At 37.4% G+C, this 16,782-nt stretch overlaps 3 protein-coding genes across 3 annotated transcripts; 2 read left to right on the top strand and 1 right to left on the bottom strand.

Moving 5' to 3' along the window:
* Positions 1 to 1,873: 1,873 nt before the first annotated feature.
* On the top strand, positions 1,874 to 2,473 carry LOC109238881. Its single transcript, XM_019405366.1, has one exon. The coding sequence runs from the start codon at positions 1,874 to 1,876 to the stop codon at positions 2,471 to 2,473; it is 600 nt and encodes a 199-aa protein (XP_019260911.1).
* Positions 2,474 to 8,055: 5,582 nt separating this feature from the next.
* Positions 8,056 to 8,649, top strand: LOC109238880 (uncharacterized mitochondrial protein AtMg00810-like). Its single transcript, XM_019405365.1, has one exon. It carries the CDS (start codon positions 8,056 to 8,058, stop codon positions 8,647 to 8,649), a length of 594 nt encoding a protein of 197 aa, XP_019260910.1.
* Positions 8,650 to 10,923: 2,274 nt separating this feature from the next.
* LOC109238891 (prostaglandin E synthase 2) lies at positions 10,924 to 15,767 on the bottom strand. Its single transcript, XM_019405376.1, has 6 exons — positions 15,362 to 15,767; positions 14,300 to 14,434; positions 12,971 to 13,049; positions 12,692 to 12,786; positions 11,530 to 11,697; positions 10,924 to 11,430 (listed from the first exon to the last, which is right to left on the bottom strand). The coding sequence occupies exons 1-6, from the start codon at positions 15,672 to 15,674 to the stop codon at positions 11,270 to 11,272; spliced, it is 951 nt and encodes a 316-aa protein (XP_019260921.1). The 5' UTR covers positions 15,675 to 15,767; the 3' UTR covers positions 10,924 to 11,269.
* Between the last annotated feature and the right edge of the window lie 1,015 nt (positions 15,768 to 16,782).

Genomic DNA, 16,782 nt, shown 5'->3' with positions numbered 1-16,782 from the left:
ATATATATATATATATATATATATATATTAGACTTCATACACCTTAAGGCTTAGCTAAAGTTAATCATAACTTCACATAAAATAGTAAATAATAGTGCAGTCTTTAAGTTATTTTACAACTTTAATCACATAACTTTGCAATTCCAGAATATTTAATTTCAATTTGTCCTCCCATATTATGTCAAAAACATTTTTCATGACTTGGGTTTGTATAATATATTGTATTTAGTTATTTATTTTAAGGAACTAATTTCGTATTGTGTACATATTTAACCGTATATGCAATTGAAAATTTATTGTTGTCAGTATGTATTTCTCGTGCAACGCACGAACGTAGAGACTAGTATATATAAAAAAGGGGCTAGGCTAGATGATGTGGCAACTTTATTTGGCCAAAAAACTCAATTATCTTTTTTGTCGAGTTATTGACTTTTATCTTATCTATCTGCTTTTTTATTTATTATAAATTATAAATCGAAAGCCACTTTTTTACTAAAAAATCAAACGTCACCTCTCAAGTGACTACAAAAGAACAGTTATGGTTAAAATTCCAAACGCAGATAACGTCCCTAATGATGAAGAAAACAATTAATCTCTCCAATTCTCTCAAAACTGTTTTTAGTCGTGTTCAAGAAAATAAAAGAGGTTGCCGTTATTGCCGTTTCTTATCAGCTTTCTACATTTAAGTTTTTAAATTTCTTGATTTTTTAATAGTTAACCCTTTGTTACTCTCATCTATTTATATCTCCAATAAATGAGTCTTTCCTTATTTTAATGCTACTTCCGTTTGAAGATAACAAATCATGTAGAGTTGATATTGTTGCCTTTATATTTCTATTTTCGTTAAATCTATCAATTATATAGTGTGATTTTATTTGTTGATGTTCTTTACAGAAAAATAGACGCTGCTTCTCTTTGTTTCTGAAGCCTGACGCTGATTGAGATGCTTTTCTTGGGGTAAGAAATGTTTTACATTCTTACCATAACTACATTGATAATCAATATCTGTAAGATTTTATTTTTGGAATAATCTCACTGTGCAGGAACCTTCAGTGATGATTTTTAAATAATAAGAGGATAACAAATAAAGAAAATGACGTCTTGAAAATAAGAATGCGGTGAGGCCAAGAAGAAAACTTCACTTAAAATTTTGATCGAACTGACATGGGTACTAATTTTTTCTCTCTATTAATATTGTGCTCTTTTTTTTTTTATCTTTCAGTTAAATTATCAAGCATTGATATCTTTTCTTCTTTTTTCTTTTATGTGTCTTATATTGAAGAAGATGGTAAAAATTGTAACTGGTAAAGATGGATTTTATACTCAAACAAACAGAGACTTCTTTCTTTAGAATGTATTTGTAGAAAATAAATTGCGTTGAGAAAATAAAATCAAGACCGAAAAATATTGCAACAATCGTAGTATTTGATTTCAAATAATTTGAGTATACAATCTTGTTGGCTAGCAGCTAAGTGACAAGCTGATAGTTAATTGTAGTTAAACTTAAGTATAATGTTAACTAGAGTTAGTTAGTTAGGGAGTTAGTGAAAGTCGGTTAAGTGTAAAGTTAGTTAGTTAGTTAAATACTGTAGTATACTGTACAAAACTTAATTTTTGGAAATAAAGTGAGCTGGTTCTCTTCTTCTTTCATTTTCCTCTCAGATTCTTCTTCACGGTAGCTTCAATCATCTTTCACATGGTTGCTAACATGGTATCAGAGCCATCGGTGTGGATCTAATCGAGCTAGTGAACCAGTTTCTTCATCTAGGTTGCTTCAATTCTACAAGTTGAGGTGCCGAATTGTCTCAGAGTAACTCTCGATCGAAGCTAGGGTTTGCAAGTCGTGTTCTGTAAAGCTAATTCTTAGTTAACAATGGCGGTTGAAGATGATCAAATCAACAATACTACTCCTACGCACACTCCCACGACCTCAGCAAATGGCAATTTTGTGACAAGCACCTCCTTCCCTACCATTGATCATAATCATCCTTTGTATCTACAGCCAACCGACACACCAAGTAGTTCTCTGATTTCTCTTCAACTTACTGGATCTGATAACTACACTTTGTGGAGTCGCGCAATGAGAATTGGCTTGTTATGTAAGAGTAAATTAGGATTTGTCGATGGTAGGTTTCCTACATTTAGGTTTGAGCCTGAACTTTATGATCTGTCGGAGAAGGTGAATGCTATTGTTTTGTCATGGATAACGAATGTTGTGAGGCCGGTTTTGCTAACTAGTGTCCTATATGTATCTAGTGCTCATAAAGTTTGGGAAGATCTAAAAGAGAGATTTGATAAAGTAAACGGTTCCAGAATTCTGTACCTACACAGGGAGGTTCACACTTTGACTCAAGGAGTTATGACTGTAACTGATTATTTCTCCAAACTAAGAGAGGTTTGGGATGAGTTTGAGTTTGATGCCCTTATGCCATGTCCTGGGTGTCCCTGTCCCAAGTCAAAGAAGTTTGCCTAACATTTTGTATGAAAGACTTCTTCAGTTTCTCACTGGATTAAATGAGTCCTATTCTCGTTAAGGAGCCAAATTATGATGATGTCCCCTTTTCCTAGTATAAATAAGGCATACTCTATGTTAGTTGATCATGAAAGCCAAAGAAACCTTGCTAATATGCCACAAGTAGCTCAAGTGTCTGAAGCCTTGGAGAATATAGCTATGTATAGCAGCAAGAACACAAATAATACTGGAAACTACAAACCAAAGAGGAGTCTAGTTCAGTGTGAGTATTGCCACTACAAGGGACATACCAAGGAAAACTGTTATAAGCTAGTTGGATACCCTCAGGATTTCAAATCCAAGAAGAAAGGAATCAATACTGGACAATATACAAATCAAGTGTGTGGTGCAGAGGTGAACTGTACAGACAGACATATTATGGGAAGTAATGTAGCTTTTAATGTGACTCAACAAGGCAGAGGAGGAAGTCTTTTTAATGCAGGTGTTCCACAACCAGCTAATCAACCTGCTTTATTCCAGCAATTGCCACATCCTGCTCTTGTCTTCACTCCTGAACAATATCAGCAGATTGTTCATCTGTTGTCCAAAGGAAGCACAAAAGGATCAGACTCATCAAGCAAATCAGCTGCTGCAGGTATTCTGAGCAAAGTGAATGTATTTATGTCTCATTGTGTTGACAAGTGAATTGTTGACACTGGGGCATCGAATCATATGACTTCAAGTCTAAACATACTGCACAATCATAGGGCACTTCCAAACACATAAGAAAACAAAGTACACTTACCTACTGGAAGTGTGGCATTAGTATCACACACAGGAAATACTTTTGTATTAAGCAATCAGGAAATCTCTAATGTTCTGTACATTCCTGATTTTAAGTTCAACCTACTCTCAGTTTCAAAACTTACTAAAGAACTAAAATGTATGGTTGGCTTCTTCCCTGACTTCTGTATTTTTCAGGACCTCTTCAGTGGTCAGGTGAAGGGGATTGGTAGAGAGGATTACGGATTGTACATACTGCGTGGGAGTACTTCTATATCAGCCTCATCTCAGTCAACAAATAAGTGTGTTAACACAGCAAATGATGTTTCTACTTCTTCAGCAAATTATGTTTCTACTTCTTCTTCTGTTTTCGGTACTTCTTCTAGTGTGTCTATTTCTAGCATTTGCAGTTTATGGCATAAGAGAATAGGACATGCTCCTATAGACATAATAAAGAAGATAGAGGCACTGAGTAAGCTGACAACAGGTAACTTCAATCAGCCCTACACTGTATGTCCTGTTGCTAAACAAACCAAGATGCCTTTTCAGTTGAGTAATACTACAACAAAGTTTGCTTTTGAACTAGTTCACTGTGATATTTGGGGACCATATAGAGTATCTACACATGATGGTAAAAGATACTTTGTCACCATAGTTGATGATTATAGATGATTTACTTAGATTTTCATCTTGAATTGTAAGTCAGAAGCAATTGTAGTTCTAAGAGATTTTCTTACTCAAGCAAACAATGTGTTTTCTACTGCTATTAAAGTTCTAAGGACTGACAATGGAAGTGATTTTTTTAGTACTGAGTTCAAGCAGTTACTGTCCAGTCTTGGTATTATTCATCAGAGTACATGTGTTTACACAAGCAGAATGGGGTGGCAGAAAGAAAACATAGAACTATTTTGGAAATGGCTAGATCTATCATATTTCAAGCAGTTGTGCCTTTAAGATTTTGGGGAGAATGTGTTACTACAGCAGTATATTTACTCAATAGATTACCTTTTAAGGTAATTGGGTACAAATCACCTTTTGAGAAGATGTATTTGGATCCACCCTCTTTATCTCATCTCAAAGTATTTGGTTGTTTATGTTGTTCTACAACTCCTAAAGTTTTGGACAAGTTTTCACCTAGAGCAGTGCCTGCTGTGCTCTTAGGTTACTCCTCTACTCAAAAGGGGTATATATTGTATAACCTGCATTCCAAAAACTTTATGGTCAATTGAAATGTTGTGTTCCATGAAACTTTGTTTCCTTTCAAGCATGTTAGAGATTCAGGAACTCTGATTTTCCCTGTTCTGGATCTGTTATCTCCTGAATTGGATGATACAACTCTCATCTCCTCTTCAGCACCTACAGTAGAAGACTCAACTGAGCCTGCTGCAGACCAGATGTCATCAGAGTCCTGTGCAGAAATTCCTTCCTTCCCTACAGACAGAACTACTTCTGAATCTATCCCTCCTATTGTGATTAATTATTAGGATGATGTTTGTGTTGAAACATCTGCAAGTCAATCACATCCTGCTGAGCCTCTTGAAGGATGCAGGAGATCCTCCATACCAAGCAAGCCACCTGTATGGCTGTAGGATTATGTCACCCTCTCCAAAGGCTCAAAATGTACTTATCCCATCTCCTCCTGTGTAGACTATTCTCACATCTCTCCAACCTTCAAACAAGCTCTCACACCCTACTCAGCTCTCTCAGAACAACCTACTTTTAAAGAAGCTGCTTCTGACCCTAAATGGGTGAAAGCTATGCAGTTGGAGATTGATTTGATGCACTGGAGGACAATCATACCCGGAGCATTGTAGATATTCCACCTGGAAAGACACCTATTTTTTGTAGGTGGGTGTACAAAATTAAGTATAAAGCATCTGGAGAGATAGAAAGGTTCAAAGATCGATTGGTTGCTAAGGGGTACAGTCAAAAGGAAGGTTTGGATTACGGTGAAAGCTTTTCTCCTGTGGCTAAGATGGTTACTATAAGATCTATTAATGCATTGGCTGCTTCTAAACAGTGACTGATCTTTCAGATGGATGTTGTAAGGCCCCGGAAAATTTCGCTAAGTAATCTAGGATTTCGTGGTGCCACGTAGGCTAATTATAATAATTTATGTGCTATTAACATGGTTGGTATCAATTGGATTTGTTAAACAAGTGTATGAGTCATATATTAAGTAAGGTGGGGTCCAAGGATAGGCCTAAGTGTAAGCCAAATGGAAAAAAATTTCATAATAGGCTAAGATTCCAAAGGTACTTGCATTAGTCCACACTTTGAACGCGCATATATAAATATGTATAAGGTTTTATGTGACGAATACCTATCAAATAAAAGGTCACTGAGTCTAGTTTCCAACGCTTCAAACCGTTTGTCATTCGGACACTCCTACCAGAAGTTATGACCAAATTACCAAAAGCAGCGCAAAATTTTACACTACCGCGACGCCCCGTGCGGCGCGCCTGTGGGGAGATACAGAGAGCATTCAAAGACGTTTGCTGAGCACATTTTTCACAACCGCGGCGCCCCATGCGGCGCCCCACGCGGCGCGGCTGTGCACAAATCGGGCTTTTGTTATAAAACGACCTCATTTCGCCAAATAAATGCAACGGATCATTTCTTAACTAAAATCAGATATTTTTAGAGTGAGAGAGTGCCTAGAGTGGGAAAGTGTCCCTCATCAATTTTTCTTCAATTCTTGCTCAAATCTTGAAAGATTAACAAGGAAAAACACACTAGGTCTTCATCCTTGAGGTAAGATTCTTCACCCTATCCCTTAATTTCGAATTTTAGCTAAAGATGGGTATTTATCAAGAAAGTTTGTGGGTATTGGAGTTGTTATCTTGCTTGCATGTGTTGTCAAAAGGTGTAGGAACATTGTTGAGCTAAAAATGGTAAAGTATGGGTTGTGGGTTGATGAAATCCTCTATAAAAGGACCATAAAGATTTAACGCACATATAGTGTTTGATAAAATGCTCAAATGAGCTAGAATAATGATCATCTTCCTAATTTTGGTTCAGGTTGTTATATTTCCAAAATAGATTGAAGTTGCTAAGAGTCCCGAAATTTCGTAAGAATTTAAGGAAAGCTCTATCGAGGTATGTATGGCTAACTTTAACTCTTGTAGAATCCCCTTGTTGTGACGAGCATACGGTACGTGTACCTTGTATGAAAATATGTGTATTGATTGTCTTAGTTGATTTTCACACCACCAAGTTATATGTTATTGTGAGAAGTGATTTGATGTGCCTACCTTATTATGTGCAAAGTTTGTAAATGTTTGAGGATGCCGACATGGGAGTATGTGTTAACGAATGAAAGAATGCTAATGTGTCCAAATGTGGGAATGTGTATAATGGCTAAAAACCATGCGTGGTAAGTAATGAAAGAGGGTATTGTGAAATGACGTAAATAAGTTGAACGATTACGACAACACCTTGTACATGAATTACTTCTTGGTGACAGTTATGGTGCCATGGGCCCAAATGTATGAATTGTTGATATGAACTTGTGTTTCCTTCAAATGATGGTTCTTGTGATGTATTGTTTGTTGTTGTTGTTGTGTGAAATGTGATTGTTCGGTGGGATCGGGTTGCGCGCCGCAACGAAGTAATAAGGTGTGGGTTGTGGTGATAAGGGTGGCCGAGGTAATAAGGGTGGCCGAGGTAATAAGGGTGGAAAAGTGACCATAGTCACTATTGAAATGAAAATATATGAAACTCTTGAATGTGGAAGTGTTGGAAAGGGAAAAAGGAGAGATTGTGAAACTTTTGATTTTTGGTTGTTTCTTCCTACGTGCAATGCTTGTTGGTTCTATTACTGTCTCTTAGATGTGTATTGTTTGATATTCTGGATGGCCTGAAGCTATGTGATTGAACTCTGAACTATTGTTGTTGTGTGAAGTGTGATTGTCCGGTGGGATCGGGTTGCGCGCCGCAACACAAAATGATAAATTGTGGGTTGGGGTGATAAGGGTGGCCGAGGTAATAAGGGTGGCCGAGGTAATAAGGATGGAACGTGATCATCATCACCATCGAAATGAAAGTATGTGATGTCATTGATATGGTTAAATGATGTTGAAAGGGGAAAAGGAGAGATTGTGAAACTTGTTTGGCCTTGGTTGTTCCTTTCATGTGCATTGATTGTTGATTTTATTACTGTTCGTTATCCGTGTATTGATTGATTTTACTTGGGATAAAGTTTGTTCATACATACCAGTACAATTCAAATGTACTGACGTCCCTTTTGCCGGGGGCGCTACATTCTTGTTATGATTGTAGGTGGTTCTATAGCAGGTACTCCAGTCCACCGACAGTAGCACCTCCTCCACTTTCCGTCAGCTGTATTGGTGAGCACCTGTCCTCTCGGGGCCCCTGCGTGGCTCATGCCGCTTTTCTTCCCGGAGTCTTATTTTTGTATTTGTGTAAGGTATAGCAGGAGCCTTGTTGCCGGCATTTCCATATTATTCTTCAGTTGTATTTAGAGGCTCCGTAGACAGGTTGTGGGTAGTGTCGGGTATTGGAATTTAAAATAGAAATATTGATGTTTGGCAATGATGTATAAAACTTGTAATACCTTTAAAATGGTGAATAAAGTTGCTAATGAAAATGAAATGGGAATCGTTAATGATATGTTTATAGAATTTGATTAATGGAGTCCATCTCCTATTTATTCATGAATTAGTTTGGGTAGAATGAGACCTAACAGGCTTGCTCGGTCGGGTTTACTCGGTTAAGCGCCGGTCGCGCTCCTCGGATTTTGGGGCGTGACAGATGTTCATAATGCTTTCCTTAATGGAGATCTTATTGAAGAGGTTTATATGAATATACCTGTGGGGTTTGCTAGACAGGGGGAGACTCACAAGAAGGTCTGCAAACTCCATAAATCTCTCTATGGACTTAAACAGGCCCCAAGGCCATGGAATATGAAGTTGACTGAAGCTTTACTTCATATGGGATTTCAGCAAAGCCATTATGATTATTCCCTGTTCACAAAGAAAGCTAGGAGTGACATAGTGATCATACTGGTGTATGTAGATGATCTTTTAATCAGTGGGAACAACCAACAGTTGTTGTGTGATACTAGGACAGATCTCAAGAAAAGGTTCAAGATGAAGGATTTAGGAGAGCTGAAATTTTTCCCATGCATTGAGTTTGCAAGGTCTAAACAAGGAATTCTCATGTGTCAAATGAAGTATGCTCTAGAGTTAATATCCGAGTCAGGTCTAAGTGGTGCAAAGCCTGCAGAATCATCAAGTAAGTTGACTGCTTACTGTGACTCAGACTGGAGGGCATGCATACAGACAAGGAGGTCAGTTACAGGGTATTTAGTTAAGATTGGCAGTGCACTAATATCCTGGAAGTCTAAGAAGCAAAGTACTGTCTCTAAGAATTTCAACAGAAGCAGAATTTAGAAGTATGGCATCGTGTGCAGCAGAAGTTACATGGTTAACGGGTCTGTTCAGTGAACTAGGTGTCAAGATTGAGCTGCACATAACTCTAATATGTGATGGCAAAGCAGCAATCCAAATAGCTGCCAATCCAATATTTCATGAGAGAACAAAACATATTGACATAGACTGTCACTTTGTGAGAGAAAAACTAAGTCAATGACTGCTTAAAACTGAGTATGTGAATACAGAAGATCAACTAGCAGACTTACTCACAAAGGGTTTGGGAAAAGCTCAACATGAATACTTGTTGAACAAAATTGGATTGAAGAACTTATTTGAATCACCACCTTGAGGGGGAGTGTTGGCTAGTAGCTAAGTAACAAGCTGATAGTTAACTGTAGTTAAACTTAAGTGTAATGTTAACTATAGTTAGTTAGTTAGGGAGTTAGTGAAAGTCGGTTAAGTGTAAAGTTAGTTAGTTAGTTAAATACTGTAGTATACTGCACAAAACTTAATTTTTGGAAATGAAGTGAGCTGGTTCTGTTCTTCTCTCATTTTCCTCTCAGATTCTTCTTCACAATAGCTTCAATCATCTTTCCCATGGCTGCCAACAAATCTCTATGAATCCTCTGATATTTCTTTCCAATAGTAAATAAATTCAAGGGCCTTCAAGCTTGATCTTGAATCTATATTTGTTGCCACGAACGATGATCTTGAATTCAACTAGCACGAATTTTGATTTGAACTCGTACTCCTTAAACCTTGATTTGTTCTTCGTTCTTGAGCTTGAACTTGATTTGTTCTTCGTTCTTGAGCTTGAACTTGATTTCTTGAACTTAAACTTGAACTTGATTTCTTGAAGTTGAACTTGAAGCTTGAAACTTGAAACTTGTGGAGAAATTTGTAGCGTTTGATCCACGAGCTCTTTCTTGCTTCTTGTTATAACTTCTGGTGTCTTTTCTGGGTTATGAAGACCCCTATTTATTGTTGTGGGAGGGAAGAATTGTGATGAGAACAAACTCTTTCCGACCAATCAGATTGAAGAGTGACAAGGCCGCATTTGATTGGCCAGAACATGTCACTTGCATGTGTGGCGCTATTTCATTGGCCTTTTAATTTGACTTAGCATGTCTTGTCATTTTGATACATGGCATGATCCTATTGGCTCTTCCGTTTGACTTGTCATGCCATATCATTTGACACGTAGCACCAAACCGGGCCTCTAGGAAGATGACATACTGGGCCTAGTGAAGTGGGCTCATCATTTGTAGCCCAATTAAATGGGCTAGCCCAGTCAATATTATTGGACTTAAATAATTAATTCAATTATATTAGCCCATAATATTTATTTAAACTAATATATTTGAAATAGTCCAAATTATTTTATTGAACTTAAATTCAATAAATTTGCATGCCTACAATATTCTTTTGATTTATGAAAAAAGAAAATTGATTTCTTGGCCAACAAAACAAGTTCACAGTAATATAAGCAGACATTTTCTTCCTATATCACTTGGAGGGAAGAAACTATTTTTTTGAGAATATCAACAAAAAGCATTAATCCAATTCCAAAAGTTAATATCTTAAGATTAAGAGATGTAATTGGGATCAAAACTTGCTTAAAATAAATTTTTATCAAATACCATATAGATACATGAATTGAAACAATCTTTTGTTGAGAAGAAGAAAGGATAATACCCAAGCAGAAGATAGAAAAGAAACCATTGTATCTATTCACTTCAATTCTTTATATTACTTCCAAATTGGACAAAGCAACGTAAGAATGTCTCTTTTAGTTCTTTCGCACTTACACCAAATAACTAACAAAGTAAACTAGGAGTACTTTATACGAATGAAATAAATAAATGAAGTATTCTCCTTTATCTTTATCCTTTCCTTTGTTAAATCATACATAATACGTAAGAACGAGAACGTTATAAATTAGCTCTTCCCAACCTATTTATTGGTTTGTTAACCATTTGAATATTAGTTAAAGATCACCACATAAATCTTTCATAATCACGGGGAGCGCAAGAAATTCACTAGTTTAAACTATAAAAGACCTCCTTAATTTTGTATAATACGATTAAGTTCATGGTAGGACTTTTCTAATTTAAATCTGAAATTTTATTTTTAAAAGTGACAAAATCAATCTTCGACCAAACTAATCCTCGGACAGGGATCTGGCTCCAGGTTCCAAAATGAGACAATGATGAATAATCCAAACAATGCAATATTCTAAATTCTAGCTCAACTTCCACCATATCAGAGAAAAAGGATAGGGAAGAGAAGGGGTGAACATCAATCCCAGCATCCAGCTGAAAAATCGAATACATTATTAAGAGAAAAGGTACACTGGCTACTAGAAGGACAAATCAGTAGTAAAATTGGCGACAAAATAGTGGTAAACTGCAAGAAAGATTGTCTTAGCACACCTCAAATACAACTTTCATCCAGAAGAATAAGTCAACACAGAAAGTAAACAAGCGCGCAATCAAATTTATTTGGTATCCTTAACTACCAAAATTTGGTTAAGTGCATCTCCTTTATATATTAGCTTGAAAGTAATATTCTTTCTCAGAACTGTAATCAACACCTCTCAAAAATTGTCTTTGCTTGTGGTTTTCCAATTAATCGCCACTCAAGCTTGAATTCTAGCAGACACACCTACTGCACTTTCCATTCGAGAGTACCAATCACCGATACGTGTGTTCTCCACCATGTCTCTACCAGATTTCAGGTAGCGGATGGGTCTCAAAACGCCATATACAGCAAGATCAGCCAAGTTTGGTTTAGAGCCACCTGTTAGACCGAAAATGAGTCAAGGCTCACACATTATGACAAGGATTTGGTGCAAAAATTATCAATCAAATAGATTATGACGTAGAAGTTAAAACAGACCAAGAAAATCTCGGCCCTTCAGAGCATCAACCCATGTTTCTGCAGCTTCATACAGGGCTGCACGCTCATCGGTAATATTATACTTCTTCTTCAATCTCTTTGAAACAAAATACATGGATGCAGCACCACCATACTTGACGGTAAATCTTTCCGTAAAGCCGAAATTACCTGTCCATAGCATAAATAAGATTAGACTTGTGCAACAGGTAAACCACGGAAAAAATTGCTCCAAAAGACACCCACGGCTTCAACTCACATAAAGGTATACAACATAGAATAAGACCTGCAACCGGACTATGCTAAACAGAGATCAAAAGGCAGCCTACAAAAACTCCACCATTTATTATTAGCTAGTGTGTACAAGCTGAAATATTATTTATGAGGAGTTGAAAATTGAACCTCCCTTGGGGTATCAAGCAAAGAACTGTTAAACTCTCAGTATAAGCACCGCTAATAAATTTCACTCTTTCTCATCTCCATTACGATTCAGGTTCTGATACAATATCAAGCCTAGCTTAAATACATAAGAATCAATAAAACACAGCGAGCAAGGGAGAAAACTATGAGCAAGACAAATTCAACTACAGAGAACAGCCACGACTAGTAACACACCGAGCACTGAGCAGTATACATTTGCTTCATCACATATTTTTACTTTCAAATACAAACTGGGGAGTGTTTTGCTTTGGTCATATTTATCGAGGACGTGACTTCGTATACATATCTTGAAACAGCAGCATTCTATTTCACAGATTTCCATCTTTAATTCTTCAGACCAAGTTTGCAGTGCATGAAGTAATACAACATATGTAATCACTGTTCCAGTTGTAACAGAAGAACAGATGCTCTAAGGCGAGCCACGGGACAACATCAAGACTAGCTAATAAGCAGCAAAGTATTACCGACATCAACTCTAATTCTTTATCCCAAACTTAACTAACTGAAATCTTTTAAGACGGGTAAAACACCAAAAGAGTAACAAGATTTTTTCAACACTAATTAAACACTCACATGCATCATAGTTTTACTGCCAAATGTATAGAATTAAGTAAAACACGACATCTTGATTTAAAGCTACTAGTATGAAAGAAAGAAAAGCACCAAAAAGTAAAAATTTCTTCCCGAAACATCTTGACATTTGGTCACCGCAATCAAATCTTACCATGACTAGTGATGTACTCGAATGATTCAAGAGCTTCTGAGGTAGTTCGATATATGTTGGGTGCTAAGACGTGCACCAAGTGATTATCCACCCACCTACATTTGCAAGAATAACGATTAGTGGATAAGACCCTCTTACGTAACAAAAAGCAAAAGCTTAATCGGGAAACAACGGCTAATTTCCTATGTCACTTACAGACTCGATAACCTTATTACCAAATATCACTTATATCTACGACACAGTCATAAAACTATCATAAATAGAAAGAGAAGTGCATACTTGCGCCATTTGCTTTCTTCATCAGCATCCGAGGTAGAATCAACAGAGCGAACCTTCTCGAATAATTTATCAATAATTTCTATAATCCACCAAAAGGGCAAAAGAAAAATGTTTAGACATAACCATAAAAAAACAACAACAACAACGAACCCAGTGTAATCCCATAAATGGGGTCTGGGGAGGGTAGTGTGTACGCAGACCTTACCCCTTCCTTATAAAGATAGGGAGGCACCCTCGACTCGAGGCACAGTGGAGATAAGGCAACAAGTAGCAAACAATCGTAACAACAATACATTAACGTAACGTGCACGAATGACACAATATGTAATAATAAAGAATCATGAATAAGATAACACAAAAATAGTCCTAGTACTACTGGTAAGCCTAGGAGGAACACACTAATAATTGTCAACCTTCAATCCTAATCCTCGACCTCCAAGTCTTTCTATCGTGGGTCCTATCTTCGGTAAGCTGGAGCAATGACATGTCCTGCCTAACTACCTCTCCCCAATACTTCTTAGGCCTGCCCCTACCCTTCCTCAAACCCGCAATGGACAACCTCTCACACCTCCTAACTGGAACATCTATGTCTCTCCTCTTCACATGCCTGGACCATCTCAGCCTCGACTCCCGCAACTTGTCTTCCACAGATGCCACTCCTACCTTGTCCCTAATAACTTCATTCCCGATCCTGTCCTTTCTGGTATGATCACACATCCATCTCAGCATCCTCATCTCAGCTACTTCCATCTTCTAGACATGGGACTTCTTGACGGGCCAACACTCAGCCCCATACAACATAACCGGTCTAACCACCACTCTGTAGAACTTGCCCTTAAGTCTAGGTGGCACACTCTTATACCCCCGAGGTGTCCTGGAATCCATTTCTTTCCATCTTCAATGCAAAATTGCCATCCATAGATATAGTTATCTTATAGTCACTCTGAATGCTTCCTTCACAGTTGAGCTTAGACGTTGGATAGGTTGAGATGCATTTTATAATCAGCAGTGTATAGAAACTAAAAAGGGCAGTCCGGTGCACAAAGCATCTCACGTTTACGCAGGGTCCAGGAAAGGGCCGCATCCAAAGTGTGTGACATAGATAGTCTACCCTAATGCAAGCATTAGTGGCTGCTTCCATGCCTCGAACCTGTGATCTATAGGTCACACGGAGACAACTTTATCGTTTGCTCCAAGGCTCCCTTCCGGTGTTTAGAAACTAAACAATAACATAATTATCATAAATAATTTACAGCCATCACACAGTGACAATGTACTCAAAACTGTATTTACTTAAAAAAAGTGAAGCAATTCTAGGACATCAGATACCTGATGAGTCCAGCAGAGTTTCACCATCAACTATCACGATAGGGACTTTCTGGTAATCAGACCACTTGATTTCTTTTTTGCTGATGGGGTTGACCTCAATGATCTTGTATGGGATGTCATAGTAGTCAAGGAATGCTGAAAAGGAAAAGTTCCAGGGTGAAGGACTATGGTGCGTACCAGATAATGATAATTAATGGGGGAGGAAGAAAAGAAAGGATCGCAGAGATGGAATCATAAACATTAACCAGCATGCATTACGACTATTCAGAGATATACATTGTCAAAACGAATAAATAAACCTTAAGAAAACATTTGATACAATGCCGCACACAGAAGCCTCTTAAGTGGAGAAGGGTAGATTGGCAAGCTCATTACCCATAATCCACCGTGTTTCGAACCATGCGCCATTGACCTTGGGGATTTCTTTGTTATCAAGAGTTGTTAGCAATTGTACAAAAGTACAAGAATACATCAAATAGTTTAATGAGGTGAGGCATGCTTTGGCAACAGTACCATGTTAGTGAAAACAAAAGATACTTGATACTCCTTGCATTCCAGTTTATATGACAATATTTTCTTATTAGTCCATTCCAAAAAATTGACATATTTCTATATTCTGCATTCCAGTTTATATGACAATATTTTCTTATTAATCCATTCCAAAAAAATTGATATATTTAACTTTAAACTTTTCAACTTGCCCTTAATGAGAAGATTTTATAATCACACAAATGTTACGGAATCTTTAAGACGACAAATTTCAAAAGTCTTCCTTTCTTTGTTAAACTACGTGCCAAGTTAAATTGAACCGGAGAGAGTTTATTGTTTATGAAGACTTCAAGAATCTAGTATCCTATAGAATAATTATCTAATCCTCAATGAACTATCTCCAAGCTATACTCTCATTAACAGATCACAGATGAATATAATAGGCTACCTAAACTAGACTTGATTTTCTTACAAAAATGGCTTTTTCTTTTTTACTGAGGCACATCAGCAAAAATAAGTATTAAACATAAAATAAACAATCGATAAGACAGAAATAGCGAAAAAAGTGAATACCTTTAACCTTGTTACAGAATGGACAAGCTTCATACTGATAAAGAACAATATCCTTAGGGCGTAATTCCGGCGGCACTGCTTCTTTAGCGTGGACTTCCTCGGTCAACGTGGTAGCCGCCACCGAGAAAAACACTGTTCCGGTGACAGCGTGAGCGGCGGTTCTAGTAGGTTGATACCAATTAGACCTGACAGAGGATTTGCTGCTACTCGTGCTGTACCGAGCCACAGTAGACGTCCTCTGCTGCGGAACCGACACGGCGGCAGCACCATCCGCGGCCCGGCATATGGCGGCGATTCCACTAATCCTCCTCATTCCGGCGATCTGAAATTCGGAAATCTATGGAAAATGTAAACTTAATTCTATGGGCCTTTGTGGCAACTTGTAGACAACTCGATTTTGGGTTTACTAGGGGTTTCAACCTTTGCCACGTGAGCGGGTAAAAATGGGTCCCAGAGCAGTCGTTTCGGGAAAAATATTGGCCCAACTAGCCCTTTTAGCATAATTGACTGTTTGCAACTGGCCAACTAAACTAGCCAAAATTTCACGGTATAGCCAGTTTTCGGACTGGTCAATCAAAAATAGCCAGCGTTTACCAAGTCAATAAAAAATAGCCACCGTTTTGCTGCAATAGAGACCGGTCCAGCATAATATACTGGAGTTTGGTGCACTTGTGTATGAACTCCAGCATATTATGCTGGACCGGTATACTTTGCTGGACCATTATACTTGCTGGAACTCCAGTATATTATGCTAGAGTTCTAGTGTATTTATGCTGGAACTCCATCATATTATGCTGGAGTTCCAGCATACTATCTTGGAACTCCAGTATAATATGCTGGAGTTCAAGTATGCTTATGCTGGAACACCAGTATAATATACTGGAGTATTTTCCGGGTTTTGAACAGTATTTTCACTCAGATTTATCTTTACATAAAAAGTGGCTAAATTTCGATTACTTTTAAATTGGGCTATTTTTGAATGACCAGTTGTAAATCTGGCTATTTTTAAAAATCACCCACTAAACTAGCTATAGGAATTTGGAAACTCGCTGGAAAAAAAGGAAAAGAATCGAAAGGAAAAGGGAAGAAAATTTTCCTTTTTGTTTGGTTTATTAGAAAAATATTTTTTTCCACATGAATTAATTTGTTTGTACACAAGAGCAAATGAGCATTGCTATATTTTATTCCTTGCATATACCAAATTACATGTATGAGCCGCGTTTTGCTGAAGCTCGAATAATTTCTTAAAAACTCGCTTTAAATATGAAACTTTTGAGTATTGAGAGATGCTCTTGTTATTCTCAATAGGAAAACTCGAAAACAGATAACAGATCTTTCTTCCAAAGCCTGTCCTTTTCGTTCTGCTCGCAATAATTTAGTATATTCTTCGAGTAAAAAAATATTAGACATATTTGCTTTGC

Source organism: Nicotiana attenuata, unplaced genomic scaffold (assembly GCF_001879085.1).
Source record: "Nicotiana attenuata strain UT unplaced genomic scaffold, NIATTr2, whole genome shotgun sequence".
NCBI lineage: Eukaryota > Viridiplantae > Streptophyta > Magnoliopsida > Solanales > Solanaceae > Nicotiana > Nicotiana attenuata.
Note: the sequence above shows the minus strand (reverse complement) of the source record. Positions and strands in the feature narration are given on the sequence as shown.